Here is a 26,438-nt window from a genome sequence, read left to right on the forward strand (position 1 = left end):
CTAGAATATTTCAAACAAGTCAAAAAAGTTTTTATATTGAAAATACATAGTCATAAACAATCTAATATTTCAATCTGAAGGTTAATATAATCCTACCAGTCAGCCTGCAAAGAAAGATCAGCTGTGGTTTCTGTAAGAAAGCCCCTATTAATTGCTCCCTTTCCAGCTTATTGATGAGCTAGATAGCAAACACCACTACCATCAGCATATTTTTTTTACTGAATTACTTAAAACACACACACAAGACAAATGGTTTGCTAATGTATTTATATCATACATTATTTCAATACAGTGAGTTCAAAACTCAAAAAGGAATGGAGATTTAATATGTGTCTTCTCAACATTTTAATTTAAACTGCAAATGGACCGATAGGCCATCATAATGCACAAGCATATATTTCGAAGAAAATCATTACAACCCATATTAATATAAAACTAGCAACAAATTATGCTCCGCATTCGTAGCAGAGCCCACAAATCTTGGCAGAACTTGGGAGCAAACCACTTGTCTATAAGCCAACAAGGTGAAGCTTTCATGCTCCCCGCTCAACAGGTTCCTTGCTTGGCGATTTTTACAAAGAAAGAACAACCACCAGTATGAGTGTAGCAACCCCTCCTCTAATGCTGTGTACAAGGGTAGCCTCATACCATTTGGAAAGGCGTTTTGTTGTTGTTGTTTCAAATCCTCCAATGGTGTATACCAGAGGCTTTCCCCAATAGTCACAAGAATTAAATTTCTAATCACTGGTGATAAAAATTAATCATATCATCAGGATGCTAAATAAGATTTTTTATTTCTTTATAACTGAATTATTAATAATAAAATCTCCCTCTCCAGAAACTCATACTTATTATTCATGAAAGCAGAAAGTGGGCATGCTTTTTCCTTCTTCTCAACAACTTATTCCTATATTTATATTCAAACATTACCCACAAATACTTGTGCTTTGTGAATGAAAAATAAACCTCATATCACCAGGTATGCTGTTGGAAATTTTCTCAAAATCTCTATTAAGCATAATTGCATACTGAATATTTTATGCAGGGTACAACCTCATCTTTCGGAATAGCCTGAGAGACATCCAGACTTGCCCAGTCATCAGTAGCTTACCAAGACAAGCACGCTGTTTACAAATGTTTTCGTATAATAGGTCTACCTAGAATACACAGTACATCCAAACAACATGTTCTGGATAAATGGGGGAAGCCGGAGTAGGATAGACAGAAAGAGAAAGAGAGAGCCAGCAAATGAATAGACCCACCTTAAAATATTCAGAAATAATTAAAAGAATGAGATTAGAAGAAAAGACAACATGTTGGAGATGTAAACACCCGAAAGCAGATATGCTACATACAGTGGTACTCCGGGTTACAAACACTTCAGGTTACAGACACCGCAAACCTGGAAGTAGTACCTCAGGTTAAGAACTCTACCTCAGGATGAGATCAGAAATCGCACCCCAGCGGCAGGGCGGCAGCAGCGGGAGGCCCCATTAGCTAAAGTGGTACCTCAGGTTAAGAACAGTTTCAGGTTAAGTATGGACCTCCAGAACGAATTAAGTTCGTAACCAGAGGTACTACTGTATTTAGAATGGACCAGTAATACAAGTACTTTGGAGATTAACACTAAGTAAGATTAATGAAGATGAAGATTCCATTGTAGTTACTTCATAAACTGCTTAGAGGCTTTATTACAATCAAGTGGTATATAATGTTTTGTAAATAAATATGTTTTTAGATTGGAGGCTGAAAAATAACTTAGTCTGCAAATTTAATCCCACTGATTTGGGAGTAAGCCCCAGTAAAATCTGTGGGACTTACTTCAGAGTAAACATGGTTAGGACTGCAGCCATATTTATTACTTATTAAAAGCAGCTAAAAGTTTAAACATGCAGAATCGGAAGAATGCTAATGAATTGGGAAATTTGCCTCTAGGAAAATGATCAAATTGGAGAAGTTAGCTTTTTCAATCAAAAAGAGTAATGGGGAGTTTGGTGCAGCCAAAATAAGGAGGATTTAGCAAACCCTCATCAGCTGAGAAGTGGACGGCTAAATCCTCTTTCGGTTACAAGCACTTGTTTGTGCAGCCAAGGCAGAATTGAACCCCAGCCACCCCACTTCACAAGTGACACCAGCTGTTTGACAGGTGGAAAATGGAAATCCTGGGGTGGGGGCAAGATTAGCTCATAGCCCAGGGGTTTCCCTACTCCTGCTTTAGGAATCCCCTTCCCATGTTTGAGGCTTCCTCATGCCTGCTGATACCGCATTCTTGTGCATGGATGATGCTGTGTACCATACAATCCACACTTGGAGAGCAACAGTTCTTTACCCAGTTCTACATATGGGAGGCTAGTAGCAAGCCCACTCACCTGGGGGCAGATGCAGGCTTAGAGCACAACACTTGATACATGAAGCCTGTATGATGTCCCTACATTCTGAATTGCAGCATCCTCTAGGGCAGGGGTCAGCAAACTTTTTCAGCAGGGGGCCAGTCGACTGTCCCTCAGACCCTGTGGGGGGCCGGACTATATTTGGGGAGGGGGAAATGAACGAATTCCTATGCCCCACAAATAACCCAGAGATTTATTTTAAATAAAAGCACACATTCTACTCATGTAAAAACACCAGGCAGGCCCCGCAAATAACCCAGAGATGCATTTTAAATAAAAGGACACATTCTACTAATGTAAAAACATGCTGATTCCTGGACTGCCCGCGGGCTGGATTTAGAAGGCGATTGGGCCGGATCCGGCCCCCAGGCCTTAGTTTGCCTACCCATGCTCTAGGGTATCCCAAAGCTGTAGCTGTCCCAAATATGGAACTGCAAAATGCTTACAAAGAGGAACCAGAAATATTTTGCAATAATTTGATAGTGGTTGTTAGAAAGTCAACATCAGTGCATCACAGTAATTAGCCATTAAAGCCCTCTTTGTTGTAACTAAAACGAGGCAACAGACAACTTCACAACTAAAAACCAGAAAGCTGAATATTTTAAAAACCAATCTGGTACCTGATAGCTTCATAAGAAGTTCGGATGCTGCTTTGACAGACATGTCCTGCTGCAATACATTCGCCGGCACTTCTTGTGGCTTGAGATTCTCCTCGGGAAGGCTTGCGGAAGATGTTTCAGGCTCAGGACTAAAAACGTAAGTAGATTTAGGAAAAGTGGAACTTGCATTTTCCTCATCTTTCGGTTCATCTTTCACTTTAAATGTAGAAGGCAAGGGTTCTTTTTGATTTGCAGCTGTTAACAGAAGGGGAGGAAAGGGTTCAGTGAAGTGCGTAAATGTATAATCAGAAGACAGCAAGTTCACAAGAGTCATGGGGAACAGTTTGGGATGATGGTGCAGGGCAGGGAACTCTAGACAGAAAACCAAATTGGGCAGGCTTCAAGAGGCAAAAAGTACTGATAAATTCCTACACAAAAGGCAACCAGATAGCTGATGCCTTCTGAATGCCAATCCTAGAATATACTTTCTGATGCAGTCTGGGGGAAGAAGCACTAATTCATCCCACTGGTTAATCTATTGGAATTCCAAAAAGTTAGGATCCTCCCTAGGCAGTAATGCTTCAAGCTGCCTTTGGAGTTCTGTTGCATCCATGAAGCAGAACTACATCATTTAAAAAAAATCTTTGTCAGGTTTTGGGACAATGGAGATAAGTGTTTCACAGAACAAAAGAGGGAGCTCCCCATGCTCCAAGCCCATAGGATTCCTCAAATAATGCCTGCAGCGGCAGGATATGCAGCTTGCTCCAATCAGACATATAGCTGTCTAGCCCTGGCACTTTTTACTTTCTTTAATTACACCCTTTCTAGTTTGCTCGTTTGCAGAGAAGCCCGCAATGCATCGATCTGGGCCAAAGCAAGCTGGGTGAGTGGGGATAAAGTTCAATTTTGCAGAAAAAGCTGACAGGGAACTATCCTCAGGCTCCATCTAAGTTTCTGCTGTTGTTCATATTATAATAAATGGAAATACTCTCCTAAAACATTGCTAGTAAATTTCGCAAGCCCACTAAATAAAACATCATCGCCTGCTGTTTTATGAGCTGGAACTCTGTTAAGTATCGCAGTGCTGGTCAAATGTACAATTCCACACACTATTCTGGATACACATTGCTCTGATCAATGGGTTTAATTTCTTCCTTTAGCATAACATCTTTCCCCTTGTGTGGCATTGACATATCTACCAAGTTTACATTTTCATCTTTCAGATATATTCCATTCCTTCAGTGACTTTATAACATGTTGCTAGGTAACAGTGCACACAAGTCAGGTTTCAGGACCTTTCGTTAAGACACTATAAAATGAGCGTATGGGCCTTTTTTTGCATGAAAAATGCTCATTGGGGGCCTTTACTATTCCTGTCTGTTGAACACTAAAGATCAATTTCTAAATAAAAAAAATGAAGAGTGAAACTGTCTTCTGTCTGTATTCTGTTATCCTCTCCCCCTAAAATGCTTTTTGTTGCCTTTCTTTCAGACACCACAGGCTCTGCTATCACCAAGTCATTTGATTGGATTTGGGTTTGAAAAAGGGGGAAGGGATATCAGTGTGATCCTAATTCTAAACACCTATCAGTTCCTCATAATTTTATGTCAATATACAGTGGTACCTCGCAAGACGAATGCCTCGCAAGACAAAAAACTCGCTAGACGAAAGGTTTTTCCATTTTCGATTTGCCTCGCAAGACGAATTTCCCCTATGGGCTTGCTTCGCAAGACGAAAACGTCTCGCGACTTTGTTTTCTTTGTCTAAAAACAAAGACATGTTTTGTTTATAAAGTTAATTTATTTTCCCTTCAATTTTTAAACTGCTCTTTACAGTATGTGTGACTTTAAAGAGCAGTTAATAAACTGTTGTTGTACCAAATTTGGCTTTGTTTGGACTTTTTTTGACCATAGGAACGCATTAATTGATTTTCAATGCATTCCTATGAGATTTCATGCTTCGCAAGACGAAAAATTCGCTAGACGACAAAAATTGCAGAACGAATTAATTTCGTCTTGCGGGGCACCACTGTAATCCAATGCATGTTTAAAAGGTAAAGGTAAAGGGACCCAACTATTAGGTCCAGTCGTGGCCGACTCTGGGGTTGCGGCGCTCATCTCGCTTTATTGGCCGAGGGAGCCAGCGTACAGCTTCTGGGTCATGTGGCCAGTATGACTAAGCCGCTTCTGGTGAACCAGAGCAGCGCACGGAAACACCATTTACCTTCCCACCGGAGCGGTACCTATTTATCTACTTGCACTTTGACGTGCTTTCAAACTGCCAGGTTGGCAGGAACACGGACCGAGCAACGGGAGCTCACCCCATCGCAGGGTTTAACCCACAGCGCCACCGGCATCCCTTCAATGCATGTTTACTTGGAAGTAAATCCCAATACTGCACTTATTCCCTAGGAAGTGTGCCTCTTAGAAATCTAGTAGAAATTGCTTGCTCTTAGCATATCAAACTGCATTTGTTAAGCATCTTTAATTGTCAATTCGTCTTTACAAATCTTCTCTCTATCCTACGTTTGCCAATAGCAGTTTTTGTAACCCCAGAAATCCAACATTTAGGGCAAATCAAGACAATTAAGCATGGGTGGGCATTGTGGCCACCATCAGCCTAAGTCAGCATGGCCAATGGGCAGGGATTATGGAAGCCTCAATGACACCATATTGGCTACTCTTTCTACAAGCCCCTCCTTCTCTACATTCCTCCCCATCTTCAGTGCAGCAGATGGCTCTTTGGTGAAGGAACTTTTCAGTGTTAACACACCTGTTATGGAATGCTCTCCCCAGAGAGGCTTTCCCCTTTCTCTTCACCAAGTGAGGTTTTTTCAGAAAAAGTCTGAAGTACTAGCAATAGTCATAATAAATGGCATATCTGCATATTCCACTGCATCAGCAACAAAAAAGAAAAAGAAAATTATTTTTCCCAGATCCTCATGGATCCACTAGGAACAATATTAATTGTTATGATTGGTGGGGGCGCGCTAAACATTTGGGGAGGAAGCATGAATAGGTGTATGTGTCAATCTGAACCTATTCTGTGGTTTATTACTGTAGATCATGGCATAGGTAAGAAAACTGACATAATCCTAATAGGACAGGAGACCCTCCATGATGAACTCTGGTGACCTTGGTACAAGTCTGATTCCAGCCTCATCTCCTGGAGGGCATTCAAGAAATTCTGAGTCCCTCAGACCTGGCATAAAGGTCAACACATGTAAATTCAGTTGTCAGTACAGCCTATTTACCACCTGAATGGGGGCCATCAAGATAATTTGAAGGCAAGGGGCAAACAAAGGGTGACCCGTTTAGACATCATGCACTAGGATAATATCCTTTCAAACTCCTAATTTGCAACATGGGCGAGGTAAGAAATGGGCAGGAAACTCTGGAAGAAAGACAATAAGAACTGCAGGAATTGCTCATCTCAAGGCCCCTTCCCCCACTAAGATGCATTAGCAAGAAATATTATAAAACACCTGGATTTTCAGGAGTTAGTTGGGTTCTCCAAGTTCCATTGAAAGCAACTCACACAGCGCTCCCAAGGAATCAGCACAAACCCATTTCGCTTAAGGACAGGTATAGTCCCCCCCCCCCCCAATTTCTTAACTTACTATTAGGGTGAGTCCTGCTGGCCCAAATTGTCACACTCACTTTTGTAGGCTTTGAGAATACTCAGCGAATTTCCCACTGTTTAGGTGAGTAGGTGTTGTAGGGTTTGCGGCCTGCTTAAATTGTAATTTTTCTGCCTGAAGCAGCATTTATATATTCTGTCATTTTCATTTCATATAATAAACCAAGCTTTCTTTATTCTTTTTGTTTAAGAACTTCTTATGGGCATGGGGTTGAGGGCAATCACATATTCATAAACAGATGCATGTTATAACTCCAGCAAAAGATCCTAAATTTCTCGTTATGGTGTGTGTATGAATACTGTACATGTGAGTGCTGGACACGCACATCAGTTCAAACACATACTGTAACAGAAGGGAAGTTTCAGAGTTTTACACTCTTTTTTGAACACAAACCTGTAAGTGAAGACAGTCAGAATGACAGAACCCCAACATGGCAAGAAGCAGAGTTGCAAAATATTCTGCACATCACTCAGCAAGAGCATCATGATTAGTGATATCCCAGTGCTGGCACCCTGCCAAACTGGTCAACACTTTAGTTATGTGATCACACCAGTGATTTAACTGCCTGCTGTCGTGGTCCCACAAGAAATTTGGGCATCAGTGCAGCTGCATAGCTAATGCATAACAATTTAGGACAAATTATTATGTTCTTTTGAATGCTCAGATACAAAAACTGGGATCACATTATTAATTTCCAGAGGGATGTGCTGCATTAGTCTGTTCTGCAGCAAAACCAACCATGTTAGCCTTATAGCACTTTAAAAACTAGCAAATTAATCATGGCGTGAGCTTTCATTGATTAAGAGCCAAATTTCAGCAGAGAGGGACAATAGAGAAGTAGGGCCACTTCATCAGCTCTGCTGAGAAGTCTGATCCATTCCTGTTATCTGGCAATAGCCGTTCCATCAAGCTGCAGTGAGGGAGAAAGGAGAAGGAGAGTCACACCATCAGCTCTCTTGAGAAACCTGCTCTATCCCATTTTCCCACTCCAACTATCAACTTGTAACAGCCATTCCTGTCAGGTTGCAGTGGGGCGAAGGGAGAAGGGAAAAGAGACCACTCCATCAGTTCAGCTGAGATAGTAGCAACCTTTGGCTCCTCTTCTCCTTAAACTCTTTCCATTACAGCTGAATTATTATAAAAACTTTGTAACCAAAGGAGTAATCCCAACCAAGATCCAATGGGATAAGCCAGGTTCAGGTAGACATACACTTAGCAGGGGCTCAGCTGAGGAAGTCCTTAAAAGGGGTGATGGAGCAGGGGAGACTTACCACTAAGCCCAATTCCTTTCAGGTCAGTCACATGATCTTGCAAATTGCACTGGAAAAAGGGTGCTGTCTATTTTAAAGGCTTGTTTTCCCTCTGCTGGACTCAGGCCAACTCAGCTGGCAGTAGTCCCACTCCAGAGCTAAGTCTGGAATAGGGATACATTTCACCGGAATAATTTATCCTGTGAATTACACTGGCTTCCTATAATTTGGATTGCTCTGCCCCTATAAATGCTCGAATTTGCTTTTTCTCTCCTGACTCCCAATTCTTTTTCCTTTTGCGTTGTATCATTGGATTGTAAACCTAAAGGCAGGGAATGTTTTATTACTGATCCTTGTAAGGCTCTGAAAACCTTTTCAGCTGAAATAAAAGCACCTGAAATAAATACATAAATTAGTTAGCCTTGAAAGTGCTCCAGGATTCCTTGTTGTTGTTGCACTATTAATGTAAATTCAAGGTGGGGAGACACCTGAGATCCATTGCCTCAAAATATAAAACAGGGACATAAACTGAGGTGTCTTATATGAGTTGAGGAACTTCAGCCCACATCTCAAATACCCAAAAGTAGAGATGCTTGAAGAATTCAATCTTTGCCACTCACTATATGAAGTAACCTTAGATTCATGTGCCAACTGAAACTTAAGTATTCACTTCTCTGAATATTGCAAGACAGTTCTCAGTAGTTTATATTATAAATTTATTTGGGATATTTCCAACCTGCTCTCTGTTAAATATAATCCCAGAGCGTGCTACAACATAATGCACATAACGCATAAGAATTCCAATGATGGGCATATTTACTTGGGACTCAGTTCTATTGACCTTGGAGTCTCTGTGACCCCAGTTTCTGGTAACATTTAGAACTTATTCTGAGAGAAAAATACGAGTTAAATGTGTCTTAAAACTTGTGTTTAAATAGTTAAGGATTTAACAGGGTGGCATAGTGAGTAAAAACATGGAAAAAGGGATGCAGACCAGAAGCAGAGAGTTTTGTCATCCTTACCTGAGAGCTTCATGAGAAAATCCGATGCCATCTTGACAGAGATGTCCTGGCTGAAAAGTGCCGACGCTGTATTGGTCACAAAGTCAATGGAGTCTTTTAGCTTTGTGTTGTTGGTGATTCTGTCAACAACACTGAGAGCGAAGGTTGGGGTGGAGGTGCTGCTGTCATCTTTGGGCTCTTCTTTTATTAGCAGAGGTGGGACGGTAGATCCAGCCACTTCAGGAGTTTTAGAGGTGGCCGCAGTCCCTGCGTGGTCTGTTGCCCCATCCATCTGCTGCCCCATTCTGGAGTTGTCACTTAGCAATGGCGACCCCTTGACATCCATTTCTGGGATCTCTTCCTTCACTTTGGCTTCTGTCCTCAGGAAGTGCTGGTGGCAGCGCATGTGGAGTTTGAGGCTGAAGTGGCGAGAGGAGGTAAATGGGCATAGCTGGCACTGAAATGTCTCTCCCCGGTCTTGATGTTGGTGAACCTGATTAAGTGGTTGATGATTAGGTAACAGTGACAACAACAACAGCAACAACATCTCTCAGACAAATAGCAGAAACTTATTTCAGACCAATACTGTGCATATCTCCTACTGGCTGCCTTCCTGCCTCCTTAGTGCTTATAGAGCTCAGTACATTTTATTCGCACATCTCAAAAGACCTTAACAAAGGAGGTCAGCATGATGAGCTGAGATTGACTCTCCTGTCTATATGTGACAATTTAATGATGAATATTTCACAGTACACATCTTTGTTCAGAGGTCACGGGTTAAAAGTCACAGAATTATTCAAGAGCAAGCTGCAAAGCACATTGCTTCTCAGATTAGTTCCAAAAGCAATTATGTCCTGTAATATATCTATCTATCTATCTATCTATCTATCTATCTATCTATCTATCTATCTATCTATCAGAGTGTGAGTGTGTGTGTGTGTGTGTGTTTACACACTGTAGGGAACAAAGACTAGGTCATAAGAACTGATTCACTGGAAAGAGAGAGAGAGAGAATTCCAAGGAATCAGTCCTTATGACCTAGCCTTTATTCCCTACAGTGTATAAAACTCTAAGAACTCCATCCTTGGTCACGTTTACTTGTGAATAAATTCCATTGACCTTAGTGTATCTGTATGCCCAGTTCAGGAGTTCTGTTGCTGCTGCCTTTCCAGTTGATGGCCGCCAGCATCTAAATCACATTGATGGAGGAGGGGGAGGAACACAGAACACAGCAGGGCTGGCATCTTTGCCCATCCATGCCAATGCAACATCTGTTCTGGCCACTAGGTAGCTAACTGTAATTGAAGTAGTTTGCAAAGTTCATAACTGCAAACTGATTGCTTGCTCATGGTTTAATAAATCACAACCATGATTGGACATCATATATATATATATATATATATATATATATATATACACACACACACACACACACACTGCCACACTCACATACCCAAAGGGAGAATGCATGGAGATACTGAAATCCTAGGCCTTTGCATGTAGAACATGCCTTACATATTTGGGTTTCTGATAGCAGTTTAGTTAATATATGCCTTGTATTACAGGCACCTCTGCAATGATGCACCTTCATCATACCTGCTCTGTACTTGGAACTATATTCAGGGATGGGAAACCTGTGGCTCATCAGATGTTGTTGGACTACAACTCCCCTCATCCCAGAACATCATATTTATATCCAAATATGAACTGATTCCTGAGATCCTTAAGGTTTCTATTCCTATAGCTGCAAAACACTGTATTAAAAACAAATTTAGAGAGTGGGTCCTTTTGTTAACTAGATGTCATCGTTAAGCTATGCAATTTTCATCATTTTATTGTTGTTTTTAATCTGATCATCATCTTTCAGATTACTTTTCTGAGTTATCTGTTGGTGCAATTGAGAAAGCATTAACTGCACTAAGATTCCAAAATATGTCCACAGTATATTTAGATGGGAGATAAGTTAGAATATCTGTAAATTGTTGTTTATGTATTAGTGGCCAGGGAGATATCGAAGATGTTCACTAAGTATTATATTGTTCCACTATAATTTCCCTAAGGACAGGTTTTTGAAAGAGATTCTTCAGACACTTTCCTTTTTTAAACAGTAGGGGGGATTGGTTATTTACTGATTGATAGATAGGGATAAATCTGAGTTCGGTCAGTAGAGCATGAGGCTCTTAAATCTCAGGGTCATGTGTTCAAGCAGCATGTTGGGTGAAAGATTCCTGCACTGCAGGGGGTTGGACTGGATGACCCTTGTGGTCCCTTCCAACTCTACAATTCCATGACTCTACATAAAGTTTCTATGTTTATTCTAGTGGCTCAATGAATCAGACAAAAATTTGTCACACAAAACAGGGTCCAACGTTCTGGAGTTGATCTATGTTAAAAATGTATCTCCCAACTTGATTGTTTGTAGTGTGATGATCAATGGTTTTTAGCAAATAAATCTGACTCTTTGATTGGCCATTCTGGCTGGGCTCATAGAGGTTGGAATCCAACAGCATTTGGAGGGCCATGGGTTTCCCATCTCATGGATAATTACCGTATTTTTTGCTCTCTAAGACTCACTTTTTCCCTCCTAAAAAGTAAGGGGAAATGTGTGTGTGTCTTATGGAGCGAATGCAGGCTGCGTAGCTATCCCAGAAGCCAGAACAGCAAGAGGGATCACTGCTTTCGCTGCGCAGCGATCCCTCTTGCTGTTCTGGCTTCTGGGATTCAGAATATTTTTTTTCTTGTTTTCCTCCTCCAAAAACTAAGTGCGTCTTGTGGTCTGGTGTGTCTTATAGAGCGAAAAATACGGTACATTTTCGCCCTTATAATGTTATAAGTGATGTGTAGCTGTATGTACTAGACCAAGGCTCTTATCAAGAAAAGCTTGGCACAGACTGGTATTTTGTGTTCATTTAGGCACAAACATCTCACAGGGGACCTCTCTGAAAAATTATTGCAAAGCTTAGCTGCATGTATACAATCCCTTGCATGCAAGCAAATGGGTTTCCTGGATGGTGGCCAAACATTGGCAAGTTATTTGTTATAGATAGCAAGAAGGCTACTGCTTTCCCTGCCCAACCCCTGTGCTGGAGAAAATGAATCCATTAAAATGGCACTAGAAAAAAATCCCAAAAAACCCAACCACCATGCTGGATTTTATAGCGAGTGGGTTTTTAAAGAACTGCAATGACCTCATAGACTGGATTTCTTCAATTACCAGTATCCACTGACCTTACCTTCATGTGCGATTTTAGATTGTCCTTGCGTGCACAGCGAAATGGACACAAAGGGCATTGATGGCTTTTTAAGCCTGTATGTATAACCATGTGTCGCTTCCAGTAGCTCTTCCTTTTTATCACTAGGCCACAGATTGGACACTGGAAAGGTTTCCCACCTTCTTCTTCTGAGGCTTAGGATAAAGAGCAATAAAAAAAGAAAAGAAAACATCATTAAATTGTAGTGAACGTCTCTGCCTCTATCTAAATACAGTTTTGCAAATTTTATCTCTCTCCTGTGGAAATATCTCTTGGATGCTTTTCCTTAATGTTTTCATTCATCTCTGGGTACAAAACTTTTGAATAATCATTTCCCTGGAATGGGGATCCTATGGGTCCAATGAAAGTGATGTTGGCAATAGAGGACAAGTGTCCCAATCATACTTTGGTCAACCAGCAGAGGATGCTACTGTGCTTTACCTAGCCTCGTGAATATAATCCTGCAGCTAATTTTTTTTTTTGCTTTTGACCTATGTAATACAGAGAAAGTACTCGGCTCTTTCTTTCTTTCACTTTCTTTCACTGAAGTATTCAAAGAAAAGGGAAGTGATTAAATTACACAGTAATCCACACCTCCTGAATGAAAGCAATACTGAGCACGACATACTGCATTTGCAATACTGATGCTGAGAGATTTTAGAGCCCCTGCTGCTGCGCAATTTCATTCTGGCTCAAGAAGACCACTGATGCCACTTCAGGATTCAGAGGCAACTCTGAGGTCATTATTTAATTCATTACTCAGTTTTACCTACACATTATGTCTAGAGCTTAATTTGAGCCCTAGAATCTGCTTTCATTGTGAGCAACCAGACAAAAAAATTTAAAACCATTGATTTCAGTACAACTTCTACGGCTAATTCCCTTCCCAAACTGCTGCTCCTTTCTCATGGACATATGAGGGATGGAACTAAAGGTGTTTCTGCATTTGGTTGAAGGAATCTTTCGGTTGGAAGAAGATTCCTTCCAGGGGAAGTAAAGGACCATGCATATTCTAGTCAGATATAAAACAACTGACTTATTCTTTAAGCTGGTCCTCACCTAAGGGACCACGGCTATGTTTGAATGGTCACAAGACTTTTCAAAGAAGACTTGACTTTTGCATCAAGAATTCACTTTAGCATTTCATTACAACTCCCCCATATTAATCCCTGGAATCTTTTTTTTTTTTTAAAGTATCATATATTATATCTGAATGCTGCTGCTCTTCACACCTGCTGGCTAAGCTAGAGAGAAAAGCATCTTTGAACATATACAGAGCAATCAACCACAAAGCCATTACTTATGCATAATGTTAAAAGATGAGCCCAAGAAACGATGGCTTGTTGTTAGAAGAATGAGCAAGTACGAGACTTGGACTCACACACTGCTCATTCCCTTTCCTCTTCCTTTACATGCAAGGGGAGGAAATGGGAAACTGTGGTTTGTTACAAGCCATGACTGGAAGCTTTAAATTTCCTCCCCTCACACTTTAAAGGAGGAGGAGCGAGTCAGTCCAAGGCTCACATTTGTTCATTCTTATAAAAAGAAACCACTGTTTGTCATAACTTCTGAATCAGGCCACTGAGTCAAAAGATAATTTATAAACAGCCTTATGTCCCAGCACCTCAAAAATTAAGTGCTTTTTTATAAATGTGACCATCAGTCATTACTGATAGTGGGTGCTATCAAGGCAAGGTAAAGAAGAAGAAGAAGAGAAGAGTTTGGATTTGATATCCCGCCTTTCACTCCCCTTCAGGAGTCTCAAAGCGGCTAACAATCTCCTTTCCCTTCCTCCCCCACAACAAACACTCTGTGAGGTGAGTGGGGCTGAGAGACTTCAAAGAAGTGTGACTGGCCCAAGGTCACCCAGCAGCTGCATGTGGAGGAGTGGAGACGCGAACCCGGTTACCCAGACTACGTGACTACCGCTCTTAACCACTACACCACACTGGCTCTTGCTGAAAATGCAAAGAGGAAGAGGCAACTTGCTGAAAATGCAAAGAGGAAGAGGATTCTGCCCACTGAGTTGACATAATCAACCATTTGACATTACACTGCAAATTCCTAGTCCTGTTATGAGAAAGTTTACAGTGTTACCTTGGAAACAGGAGATATTTCTGTGACTGCCGAAAGGATATCTGATTATTTTCAAAACTGCAAAAGTCAGTGGCGTTTTTCTTGTGATATTTAGGAATTATGTCCAGAATATTACAGCTCACTCCCTAATGTATTCATCAGCTGTTTTTCATCTTTGAGAACTCAAATGTCAATACTTTCTACGACTTGGAATGCAGTGATAAAACCTGCATGAACTTGTCATTTCCTGCTGCAGACTTTCTTGTAAAGATATAATTCAGCTGACTCTGCTAGAGCCCTACTGGATTGTTCATGTGTACTCTGAATCTGTTTCAGCAAATAAATAAATAAATACAGCACTCAAGTGTCCTGTGCTGAAACAGGTGAAATCAGTAACCTGCATAAGTGATGCAAATTAAGGAAATACATGCAAATCTGCTTCCTTATTTAATTTATTCTGCAACACAGGTTAGGTGGGGGAGATGAGAAACAGAAAAGCTACAACAGAAAGCATTGAAGCCCTGCCTTCAAACATCAGAAAGCCTGCTTAATCACCAGTTTCTAAGATTTCACCAGACGTTGCCTACACGTCTTCAAATCCCAAAAGACTAGAAACTTTGGTTTTGTCTATAAAATATCAAAGCTTCCAGAGATTCTCAGGATGCTAAATTCTATGTTCAGTGCTGAATATACTGTATGTGCAATTTAAGTATATAAGCAATCCATCTTATTAGTTTAATAAAACAAGCATGTGAGAAAAAAATGCAAAGTTCTCTCACATTTCACATCATGTATGATACAATTTTTCCATCATGGCACTGAGAATTATAATCTGAAAACAATGCCAGAATTGTTGCTTTCTCACTAACAAATTCTCCCTAAAACGGTAGGTTAAGTAAAACTTCTTTTCCTTGCGTCCTGTCATACTGTTCCAGATATGCTGGAACTGCCATCCCACTCACTCTGTTAATCAGGACACTGCTCTTTCCTACTTTTAAGCCTTTCCTCAAAATTTTATGCCTTTCCTGAATCACCTGATCCTCACTTTACCACAACTGCTATCTGACTATTCACAACCAATTCCAACTTTTCAGATGCAAATCCATGACTTAATCCTTGTTCAATAGACTGTGAGCTATTTGATGTGGGATGGAGTGTGTATATACACCCACACACTGGGCAATGCCAGACCCACACTGTTGGTGCTAAAAATCAATGTGCAACGGTAGCAGCAACAGCAGCAGTAATAGTAGTAGTGATATCAGTGAATTTTCTACTTATTTTTTCCACCTGAGCTCAAGTCCAACAGTCTGTCTGGCAATGCTGATCAGTGTTCCCCAACCTGATCCCCTGCAGATGTTTTAGGCTACAACTCCTATCATCTCCAGCTAGTGCAACCATTGCTACCAAAAAAGAAAGAGATAAAATATAAGCAAAGCCCACCTGTTCAGCCCACTTCTTAATTCCCTCCTATGCCAGTGTAAATCCAGTTCACCTTTAGACTATGCTTGGATTGTGTGCCTCTTCAAATCCTAAGCATGTAGACTTTGAAGTACGTCCCATTGTGTTCAATGGAGCTTATCCCTTAATAAGTGTGTTTGCAATCCTATGAACTCTTTCTTAAGAGAAGGTCCCACTGAAATCATTGGGACTTACTACTGAGTAAACATGCATTGGGTCCAGCTGAATAACCACAACTTGCTCTGTAAGCAGCAGAGTTAATGTCCTTAGGTGTACTTTATTCTAACCATCTGCTTTAGAAAGTACATGTATCAGATCAGGCTTCCTCAAACTCGGCCCTCCAGATGATTTTGGCCTACAACTCCCATGATCCCTAGCTAGCAGGACCAGTGGTCAGGGATGATGGGAATTGTAGTCTCAAAACATCTGGAGGGCCGAGTTTGAGGAAGCCTGTACCAGATATTTTCAGATGGCAGAAACATAGCTGATCATATAGGAACCGGCACCACTTCCCTCATAAGCAAATAATGTAAATGCCGAAGAAACAGATCATGCTTGCCAATGGAAGGTTCCACCCCATTACTTGCTGGAGGACAAGTGGCCTGCAAGACAAATTTCCCCTAATATTTCAGTTCAGCTCTATAAAAACGTTGGGCGTATCCAAAGGTATTGCTTCGCTCACGAGAAAGAGCGCGGAATATTTATGTTCACATATGTTCAGAAGTGATCCCGCTGAATCAATCAGATCTACGATTCTGGGAACGTGGCATTACGAGATTCAAAACCAGACTTATCCTACTAAAAGTTTAGAAAGGATGTGTATATTGTAGAACAGCCTTTGCCAAAGCTGGTGTCCTCAAAATGTTTTGGACCACAACATGTGCTGGCTGGGGCTGATGGGAGCTGTACTCCAGAAAATCTGGAGGGCACCAAGTTGGCAAAGGTTGCTGTAGAGAAACCACTATTTTTCAAAAAATAAATAAATAAAAATGTCTAGACAGGATTCACAGAGCACAAAGCCTTGGGATAGCAGGACATATTCCTTATCTGTTACATTCCTTCCAGATTTTAAATGATTGAATCTTTTCAATATTTTAAAACAGCATTCTGGGGAACAGTCTACGGGGTGTTTTGTCCATTTCAATATTGCATTTTTACATGGTTGTAAATCTCCCCAGGACTTTTTGATAAAGGGCAAGAAATCTAATAAACAACAACTACAATGAGACAGCTTTACATGGTATAGTGATCTACCAGATATACGTACTTACATGAATTTTTCAAATGACTGCTACCCTTTCAACACAAAAGTTTCGGTGAACTCCACTTTCTCCATTCCCTTGCTTCCCAGTCCATATTTACGTACCATTTGATTGCAATAAAGCCTCAAACCAGTTTACCAAAACCTCACAACCCATTAAAATTATCCATAACAGACAATTAAAGGCAGATGAAAACACAATAACATCTACGTATCTGGATATAAACATTTTAAGCAGGCGCTGGAAAGCGTACAAGCAGAGGCACCTGCCTAATGTCAACAGGCAGGGAGCTGCAAAATGTAGGTGCTAAGAATGTGTTGTAGTAATTCAACCTGCTTGGACTACTGTGGTCAAGCTCTCCCAGTCCAGGAATAGCTGCAGCTGTCACACTAGTCACAACTGGTAAAAGGTACTACTAGCCCCTGAGGCTACCTGGACCTCTAGTGACAAAGCTGGATCCAGAAGCACCTCAGACTGCATCCCTGCTCCTTCAGGGGCAGTAGAACCCTATTAGTGCAAGCAATTAATCACTTTCTCAGACACAGGAAGCGTTTGCCCATGGTGCCTCCACCTTGCCAGGATTCAAGCTCAGTCTACTTAACGATAAAGCTTAAGACAAGGGTATCTAAAAGATCATCTCACCCCCTACATGCCCAACTGACCACTGCATTCTGCAGCAGAGGGCATCCTATGGATACTAGGCAGAAGGCCCTCTCAGTAGCGGTGCCCGCCCTGTGGAACACCCTTTCATCAAATGTCAAAGAGATAAACAACTATATGAAGACATCTTAGAAGACATTTGAAGGCAGCTTTCAGTGGATGGCCCAGTCGGATGGGCAGAATATAAATAATCAAATTGTTGCTGTTGTTGTCATCCTACCATGAGGTCCACCTTGCACGATGTTGGAATTGGGTTTTTAGTGTGCCCTTTGGAACTTCCTCCCATTACATTACAGGCAGGTGCCTTCACTATTTTCCTTTTGGCACCTATTGAAGGCATTCTCCTTTCAACAAGCCTTCTAAGTGGAGATCTTCATTCAGTTAGCCTCTATATTGGATTTGAATTGATTTTATTTATGTTGTTCTTTTAAAATGCTTTATATAGATACTTGTGATTTTATAAAATTGTTTTTATATATGCAATTGTTTATATTGTTTTATAGAATTGTAAATCCCTTTGGGATACTTTATGTGTAGCAATGCATAAATGAAATAATTATAATGATACCCTATTAGAAAAATACCATATCTGGCTGTGCTGATGGTTCAATAGTGCTGACCCACGTTCCGTTCCTGTATTTGACTCAGTATCTATTCCACAAACATGGAAGCAGAGGAAGAGGAAGTGTGAGTGACGCTTCCTCGGGATTCTGCAACCATCAGACTGTAAATGCTAATGGTGATGAAAAGAAGCAAATTCTCCATCTATTTGAGCCATTCTTTACCCGGCCATATAGTAAATGAGAAATGCTGCCGATATAATCCTTGAGGGAAATCACAGTTATCTTAATGGCAACTGGACAGGACTCATGGCTATATGAGCAGGAGGTCTACAAAAATAACAAAGCTTCAAAAAATGAAATATACTGTGTATGCCATAAACATACAGAATGCCATAAAACTATGGTTAGGAAAAGAATCAAAGGAATGCATGAGATTTATTTCCCCTGCCATTATACTCAGTTTCTACACTCAGCTCAATTGCTCAAAATTTTCTTCTTCCCAAAACATGTATTAACGGTGACCTCTTTCTGCAAGCGGTACCATTTCTGCAGCAGTGACAAACACTGCAGAGTACCGTGTGCCTAAAAAACAGCCCAACTCCTCTTTAAAAACGAAGGAGAAAAAGGTAAAGGATTATTATTCGTCTGATTATCATCTAGTTAACTATTTTCAAGTCAAACAAGGAAGCAAAGTAATGCTTCTGAAGATCAGTTGCTGGAAATGGCAGGAGGGGAGAATGCGCTTGCGCTCAGGTGGTGCTTGCGTGCTTCCCAGAGGCACCTGACTAGCCCCTGGAGGAACAGGATGGTGGAGTAGATGGGCCATTGGCCTGATCCAGCAGGCCGTTAGGCTCCTATGAAGTGTCCAACAAACAGTGAAGTCTGTGTAAGATGTTTCCAAAGCAACACCAAAAATATGTATTTTAAACTTATTTGATTTTTACCTGGGGTTTCATAAATGGCCTGTTAATACACAATAGGCTGTGTGTGTCCTTAAGAATGTCACAACTGGACCTGAGATTCCGGAAAACATGGACTTACACAAAGGAAAATGGGTTCTCTTGGAGAGCCTCAAAAGCTATCCTGACTCTTGAAGTTATGTTAGTGGGCCTAGAAGTCTCCCATTGCCACCCAGCAAGTTATATTTTGTTTGTTTCTCCTTTTTTACTTGTTCTCCACGAAGTTTGATTTGGTTTTATTCTTTTTACCCCAATTTTCTGTTTGGGGAGACTCAGATCAGCTTAAAAATACTAAAACATATGTAATGAATATTCATTGCATGCTATGGATGGTACTCCATTTGGATGGTTTTATTAATTATTATTATTATTATTATTATTACTCTACCGCCTAGTCTAGGCTTGGTAGAGAATTAAACTTTACTACAAGCCACTAGACCATGTTCTCTACATGGTCATGAATGTTCTCTGCAAAGTTTATCCAGGATCTGAAAGCCTGTGGCAATCTAGTTCCACTGCTCTCATTGAGCATTGCTGCTTGCTACTCCAAAAAAGTCATGGTTACTTATAAGTTTTCTTTCTTTCTTTCTTTCTTTCTTTCTTTCTTTCTTTCTTTCTTTCTTTCTTTCTTTCTTTCTTTTAAAAAGCATACTAACAATATTAAATGATTAAATGTTAACTTTCTTTGAACTACAACAATATTTCCATGGAAACAAAAATATGGGATGCGTATACTAAAGAATAAATTAGAATTCATATATATCTCATTACTTATCATCTATGGTTTAAAATGTTTATCTGTTGTTTGCTAGCAGAATTATCTTTGGGCAAACAACTGAATTCTGCCCTTTCGGACTAAAGCAGTAAAGTGATAAAAATAAGGATAGATAGATTCTACGGAGCATAATTAGGAAAAACCTGTTCATTTTCCTCTGCCTAGTGATATGGTTAACCTCATTTGTAACAGTTAAATGTGATTTTTGTAGCATTTGTAGCACCTGCAGGCACTCCGTCCTCAAAGGAAGAAGAGAACAACCTATACGGGCTTTAAACCCCTTGCTTTGCAAATAGGCTGTAACCCTGTTCAGCCATTTGGAATCCTTGTTTCATCAAGAAGGGAGATGGCACCTTCCCCCTGACAAACATACATTCATCTGAAGCTGTGAAAAGAGCCTAAAGGAAAGGTGGAGAACCTGAAGCCATCCAGATGTTGTGAGATGTACAACTCCCATCATCCCTAACCACTGGCCATGCTGGTTGGGATGATGGGAGTTGGTACAGCAACATCTGGAGGGTCACAGGTTCCCCCATCCTTGGCCTAAAGTGTACGCAAGCACAGTCCCTTCCATGGCTAGAGGAACCTTGCTTTTCTATTTACTATACACAAACAACTAAACAGGATGAGAAGCTGACAAGGTGAGAGAGATGTCGTATGGTGTTTGGCTGCTATTAAAATGCATCCTAGCCTCTTTTAAGTAAAATAAAATCACACATTCACTGATATGTGCTATCTAACAAGAACTCTTTTATCTCCTCCCCTAAAAATGTCTTTTAAACTATTTTAAATTCGGTTTGGATAATGAGCCCAGATTTCAGAGAGAACTGTATTAAACACCAGTTTCCTTTCAAACATGCAGGAGGCTAAGGACTCTGATCCATCACATACATTATTTTAACTGCCTTCTGCTTCATTGTGTTTCCTTAACGCACTGAAACAATGCGGAACTGAAAATGCGTACGATGCTTTAACTCTCAGCAGAATGACAGCTCATACCTGGATTAGAGGTTTTAGAACTTCTTCCTTTAGGGGCTGGGAGTAACAATAATTCCAAAGACTGCGGTGGAGTTACTTTCTCTTGCTTCATATCCGAAAGCTGCAGGGGATCTTCTGCAACCAGTGACTTTTTCTTCTCAGCCAAAAGACTGCCTGCAGCTCTTGCAGCGACCTCCTTGAGAAGGGCTGCTGAAGAAGTCATTGAGGCGAGAGAAAGAAAAGAGCTAGCTGGCGGTGGGTGGTCCTGACCAGGAGTCATGCTTCTCTCACTGACTTTCTTTGATAGTGCGGCTAAGGTGGAGCTTGCAGACTGGGAACTAAATGGCGAAGAAAAGGTTTCAAACCTGATAGGATCTTCAGTTCGAGAAAGCGACTTGTCCTGAAGGACTGCATTGGCAGCTGCTTTCAACTTTAAGATAGCTGAGTCCGGAGACAAACCGCAAGATGGCGCCGAGTTGGGCAGCCACTTGCCTTGATTCCATATAAACCGGTTGCTGGCGCCATATTGGTCATTATGTTCCTGTTTTTCAGCCAGCTTTCTAGCAAGGACACTTAGCTGCTGAGCATGATGCGTAGGTGGAGAAAAGGAGATGTTTGAGCCAAGATTTACAGGGGACTCAACCCTGCCGTTAACTGCAACACTAGTGTCTAGCTTGAGAGAACCAGCCTCCAGCAGACGTCTCAGGTTACTACTCAGTGGCTTATTGGGGCCAGGAGTGTCATCTTCACATGCAGAAGACACACTGGGGGAAAGGTGTTCTTTATTCTGTAACACGTCCCTCAGAGCCTCGTTCTCAACAGCTGCTAGCTCCAGGGTGTTGCTGCTGGGAGTTGCACTCCCCAGGGAAGTGTCTGGAGATGTGGACTGTTCTTGGATCCTATCCTCAAAGGATAATTTGAAGTTCTCCTGGACTTCTCCATAGGATGCTTCTGATGGGGTTTCCGAAGAGTTTCCAAACCAGTGGTCTTCCTCACTAAGCTCACCTTCAGCTTCTTCCTGCCGGGTACCATCTGTGGAGAATCAAAGGGAATCACTTTCATTTCAAGTTCAGTCCAAGTTAAGTGTATCTACAGGACTCAATGAGGTCCTATGAAGTTAACAAAAAGATTCTCAATAAACATTAGTTTGATACAACTTTAGCACCAACTATGTTACGTTTTCAGCATATTTTTAAAACCTATTTCCTCACCCAGAGATTCCAATACCATTGATACTGATTTGGCATATATAGCCAACCACAGTGTATTGCACTGAATATCGATACTTCAATTGTAGATTGTTTCATACAGAAACCCCATGAGTTACACAATTAACTTGTGCAAATTTAGCTTTACATGCTTGGCAAAAAAAGGGGGGGGCAGAAAGGGGGTAAGCATCCAGGGAAAAAAATTGTTGGCAATCCCACCTCCGATTGAACCCAATATGTTCCGGCTATATGTGACTTTGGCTTTAGGCGCAATCTTCGGAACATAGCCCCCACGTAAGTTGTGGGGCTTACTGTAATGTGTTTTACTATTTTTACATGCTGCTTTGGATATCACACAAGAGAAAATTTTCAGTATGTGATATAGGAAAAAGCAGAGAACACTCATCCTTTAGGGCTTTGATGTAACCATTGGTATGCTTGACTTGAGAAATAAGGACAAGCAAATGTATTTGCAATATGACTATCACAGTTAGCCATTATGGCCCCATCAGCACTATGCATCTGAAGTAGTATTATGCCACTTTAAACAGTCGCTGTTCCCCTCAAAGCATTCTGGGAGCTGTAGTTTGTTAAGGGTGCTGAGAGTTGTTAGGGACCCCATTCAGCTCACAAAGCTACAATTCTCAGATTTCATAATTAATCCCACTTCCCAGGGACCTCTTTCTTTAATTATATTCAGACATGACATGAAAGATTTTCAACCCCACCCAGAAATTGTACATAGCTCAATCTGGCATAATGCCACTTAACTGCTAAATATTAAGATTTATGACTATGTGATGTTTATTTCTAAATCATTATATTAGGCTCCAAGAACATGGATTCATCTCTCCCTGCCCCCAGTCTAAAGTAAAAAAGCAAGTCAGTTCTTCCTTGGAAGAGAAAGAAACTAGCTGTTTCATAAGATTGTAGTCTAAAAGGGGGGGGGAGTTAAAATGAAGAGCACTTCCAATAGAACTGTCATTTTTCAATTGAAAATTGTTTGCTTCTTTAACCACATTTTCTCATCACTGGCAGTTCTAACATATCTTCTCCCTCCCAAGAACTGACTGGCAGTGTTTAAAGGGCAGTGACCCTGGATTGCTCTTGCTCACAATAGGCATTCAGAGAGACACAGATATGACCAAGGACTTTTTTGTGCATCAGGCTGGCCAATCAAAATGCAGTAAAGAACAATAGTAACATTAAAATTAAATGGATGCTATCTCTTCTTGCCAGGTATCTTTAATAACAGGATTGCTTTAAGAAGAGAACATATCATACAATAAAAAGAGTCATGGAAATACTATACTACCATGAGTCACCAAGAATATTTGGGGGAAGGTAGAATCTAATGACATGAATACTGTGATGATACAGCAAATAAAAGTGGTTTAAAAGATCACTCTAGTAACATTAATGGCCAAATACCTGGATACAGAATTATTAACTGAGCCCATTTATACTTCCACCAAACATACAAAACATAAATCTGTATAAGACAATTAACAGGATCAATTAATAAAAAGCAGAACTCTGAAGAACAGCAAAATAACAAGACATGTCCCATTTAGACGTTTGCTGAATTGCAATTTAAATGCTATGAGAGATCCAGTTAGTTGTTGCTAGTGTGTGGCAGGGAAAAATTTTGTTTCAAGTAGTATGAAGTGTCCCAAGTTCTAATCTGTGGGTTGTATCCAACTAAAGTATACTCATGAGTAGACCCACTGAAATTAGCATACCTACATTAGTCATGTCCGTTAGTTTTACTGGGTCTACTCTTCCTAGGATTAATATTTGATACAATACTGGATCTGGAAGCCCTCTAGAACCAATGGACAAGAAGGGTGGGTCCACAGGAAAGAAGCTGCCTGTTATGGATGGGGCAAAGAGGAGAGAGGAATCAACATCCTGTAGTATGTGCTCTGCATGCAGAAGGTCCAAGGCTCAAACACTGGCATTGCCATTTAAAAGGATCAGGTAGCACATGATGTGAAAGACCTCTGCAGTTCTAGATTCGGCAGATACGTAGCCCAAACTGGTATGAGGCAGCTTCATAGGAGTTATGGACAACACCCTACTTCTTCTCATAACTGACAGTCCAAGATATAACCTGGAGGTATATGAGGCTCAAGGTATGATCTGCTGCCATTTGAGGCCAACACCTTACTGAAGGTCTGGGTTGGGTCACTGCATAGATGGGAACCATGTCTATGATGCTTTGGGTTCCATGATGAATGGAAGTGCAGTATAGTGTAATAAAATAAAATAAAAACCATCCACATACCCCTCCTTGAAGAAGCCCACAGGCTACTGTAAGGAGCAAATGTTTGTTTGGGAAACATTGTTTTTTGAAGGTTACAAGTTTTAAAAGGCAAAACCACCACCTTTAACAAGGACTGGTGAACCCCGAGATGAAAGCTTCACTTTAACTTTGTGCTCATTCCAATAAATAATAAAGAAAAACTAGCTGTTCCCTGGTTCAGTACATTCAACAGCCTGTAATCAGTTTTGAAGCTGGAACCTGACCTGACCTCATCCTCTTAATCAGCTTCTTAAAACACCACCTCGTCTCCCTAGCCCAACGAAGAGTCTCCTCCTCCTCCTCAGAACTGCATTGAAAACCTTTGTGGGCCCTCAGAATGGACACAAGAGTACTTCAACCTCATAATAATGTTGAGCCATGAAGAATACAATGCCCTTTTTAATTATTTTTTTTAAGGCCACTCAGATTAAAACATCAATGCACTTGGATGCAAGCAACATTTTTTTTTAGTGCAGCTACTCATTTAAACCTGCCAAGGTCGCCAAGGCAACCAGATTGCAGTCTCTCTTCCAGGGGAGAAAGAAGGTGCAGAGAGCACTGACTTGTAAGAAGAGTGCGCAAGCGTGTTCCATCATGCACCAGCAATATTCAGCAAAGTTGTAGAGTTGCTGTGCAATCTGCGTGAGAGGCAAACCCATACCTAGTTAAATACAAAGATGAGGGAAGCCTATTTTACTTGTTTAAAATGCACCTGGGGGATGAAAGTCAGAGGACTGGTTGGCTTGCAAACTGGACTCACCGGGAGCAGTTGGTTCTGTGGCCATTTTTGTATGTGCCTGTTCTCTGCATATGCACAATGGCCTAGACTGCACAGCACAGCATGTGAAGCTGCCTTATACAGCACTAGATCATTGGTCCATATTGCCCAGCATTGTCTACTGAATGTAGGTCACCAAGGCTTCAGGCAGAGGCCTTCCTCAGCCCTAGTCCTAAGATCTTTTATCTCAAGGAGGGGGAGCCCTGTTCAGCAAAAGGGCCACATTCCTTTCTGAGCAATCATCTGAGGGCCACATGCCGCTGGTGGGTGGGCCCAGAGGTAAAAGTCGGTGGAGCCTGCAGTTTTAATTTTATATTTATAGTACGCTAGTTTCCGCACACATTCTTTATCCAAGTGAACAAAAAGCAGTAGCCAAGTCCAGCCACACAAAAACACTCAAGGAGGGTGCTATTTTTCTAGAAAAAGAGGTGCCAGAGCTCACCATGAACTCCTCCCTTGTTCTCTCAGAATGGCAATGGTGCCCACCTGAGAGGTGTCGCAGCTGAGTTCTTGTGAGCTCCTGATGGAAAAAAAGCATGGACAGGGAGGCCTGAAGTCTACTTTTGGCCCCTAGAGCTGATGGTCCTCCTCATTTTATTTGGACGTGGCACAGATTCACTGAAGCTAGGACCTTGGGCATGCACAGGTTGTGCCACTGAACTAAACCAACGTGTGGGGAATTGCTGAATGGGTGGTTCTATCATGTGACAAGAGGAAGCAATGCCCAACCCTATGATTCTATTATTAGCAAATCAGTTCCAAGAATACCTCGCAAAAATAAACAAGGAAGTCTCTAAAGAAACACAGGCCAACAACTTGGTTCATTTCTTCATCTGAAAAGGATGCCTTTCTACTTGATATATACCACTATCTCCTTTAGCAATCCAAGCTAACTTTCACATAGCCAACATATTATTGGTCACACACACACACTTCTAAGGCTGATAGATCAGCCAATTATCTGCTTCCCAGAATTTTATTTGTCTTCTGTTTTTTATCTGTACATTATCAATACCTATTACAAGAAGATATCGTTTTAAATTATCAAGACAGTCTTAAATTACCAGGACAGGCTCAATGCAATTACAATTGGCTTATTAGGAAAAACATTATAAAAATAAATCTGTACCTTTATATTAGAACACTTACTCATAAGAAATTTATTTTCCATTACCAGAAGAATGCTGTTGTTTTGTAGGGAGTCTGTAAGTAGTTGATATTATTCTATAGTCCTGGTACACCAGGTTGCCATTGCCAATGTAATCATAAGAACTGCAGTTGC

At 40.9% G+C, this 26,438-nt stretch overlaps 1 protein-coding gene across 3 annotated transcripts in view; it reads right to left on the reverse strand.

The window, feature by feature from the left end:
• ZNF827 (zinc finger protein 827) overlaps positions 1–26,438 on the reverse strand; it is a 116,516-nt gene that overhangs the window by 65,925 nt on the left and 24,153 nt on the right. For all 3 annotated transcript variants that reach the window (XM_083519864.1, XM_083519863.1, XM_083519862.1), the window contains exons 2-5: positions 20,887–21,897; positions 12,114–12,286; positions 8,902–9,373; positions 3,011–3,244 (exon numbers count right to left, since the gene is read on the reverse strand). In XM_083519864.1, coding sequence (XP_083375990.1) covers positions 3,011–3,244; positions 8,902–9,373; positions 12,114–12,286; positions 20,887–21,145 — 1,138 coding nt within the window. In that variant the 5' untranslated portion in view covers positions 21,146–21,897. The remainder of the gene's footprint in view (positions 1–3,010; positions 3,245–8,901; positions 9,374–12,113; positions 12,287–20,886; positions 21,898–26,438) is intronic.

The sequence above is a fragment of the Podarcis liolepis genome (genome assembly GCF_965112155.1).
Source record: "Podarcis liolepis genome assembly, chromosome: 9".
NCBI lineage: Eukaryota > Metazoa > Chordata > Lepidosauria > Squamata > Lacertidae > Podarcis > Podarcis liolepis.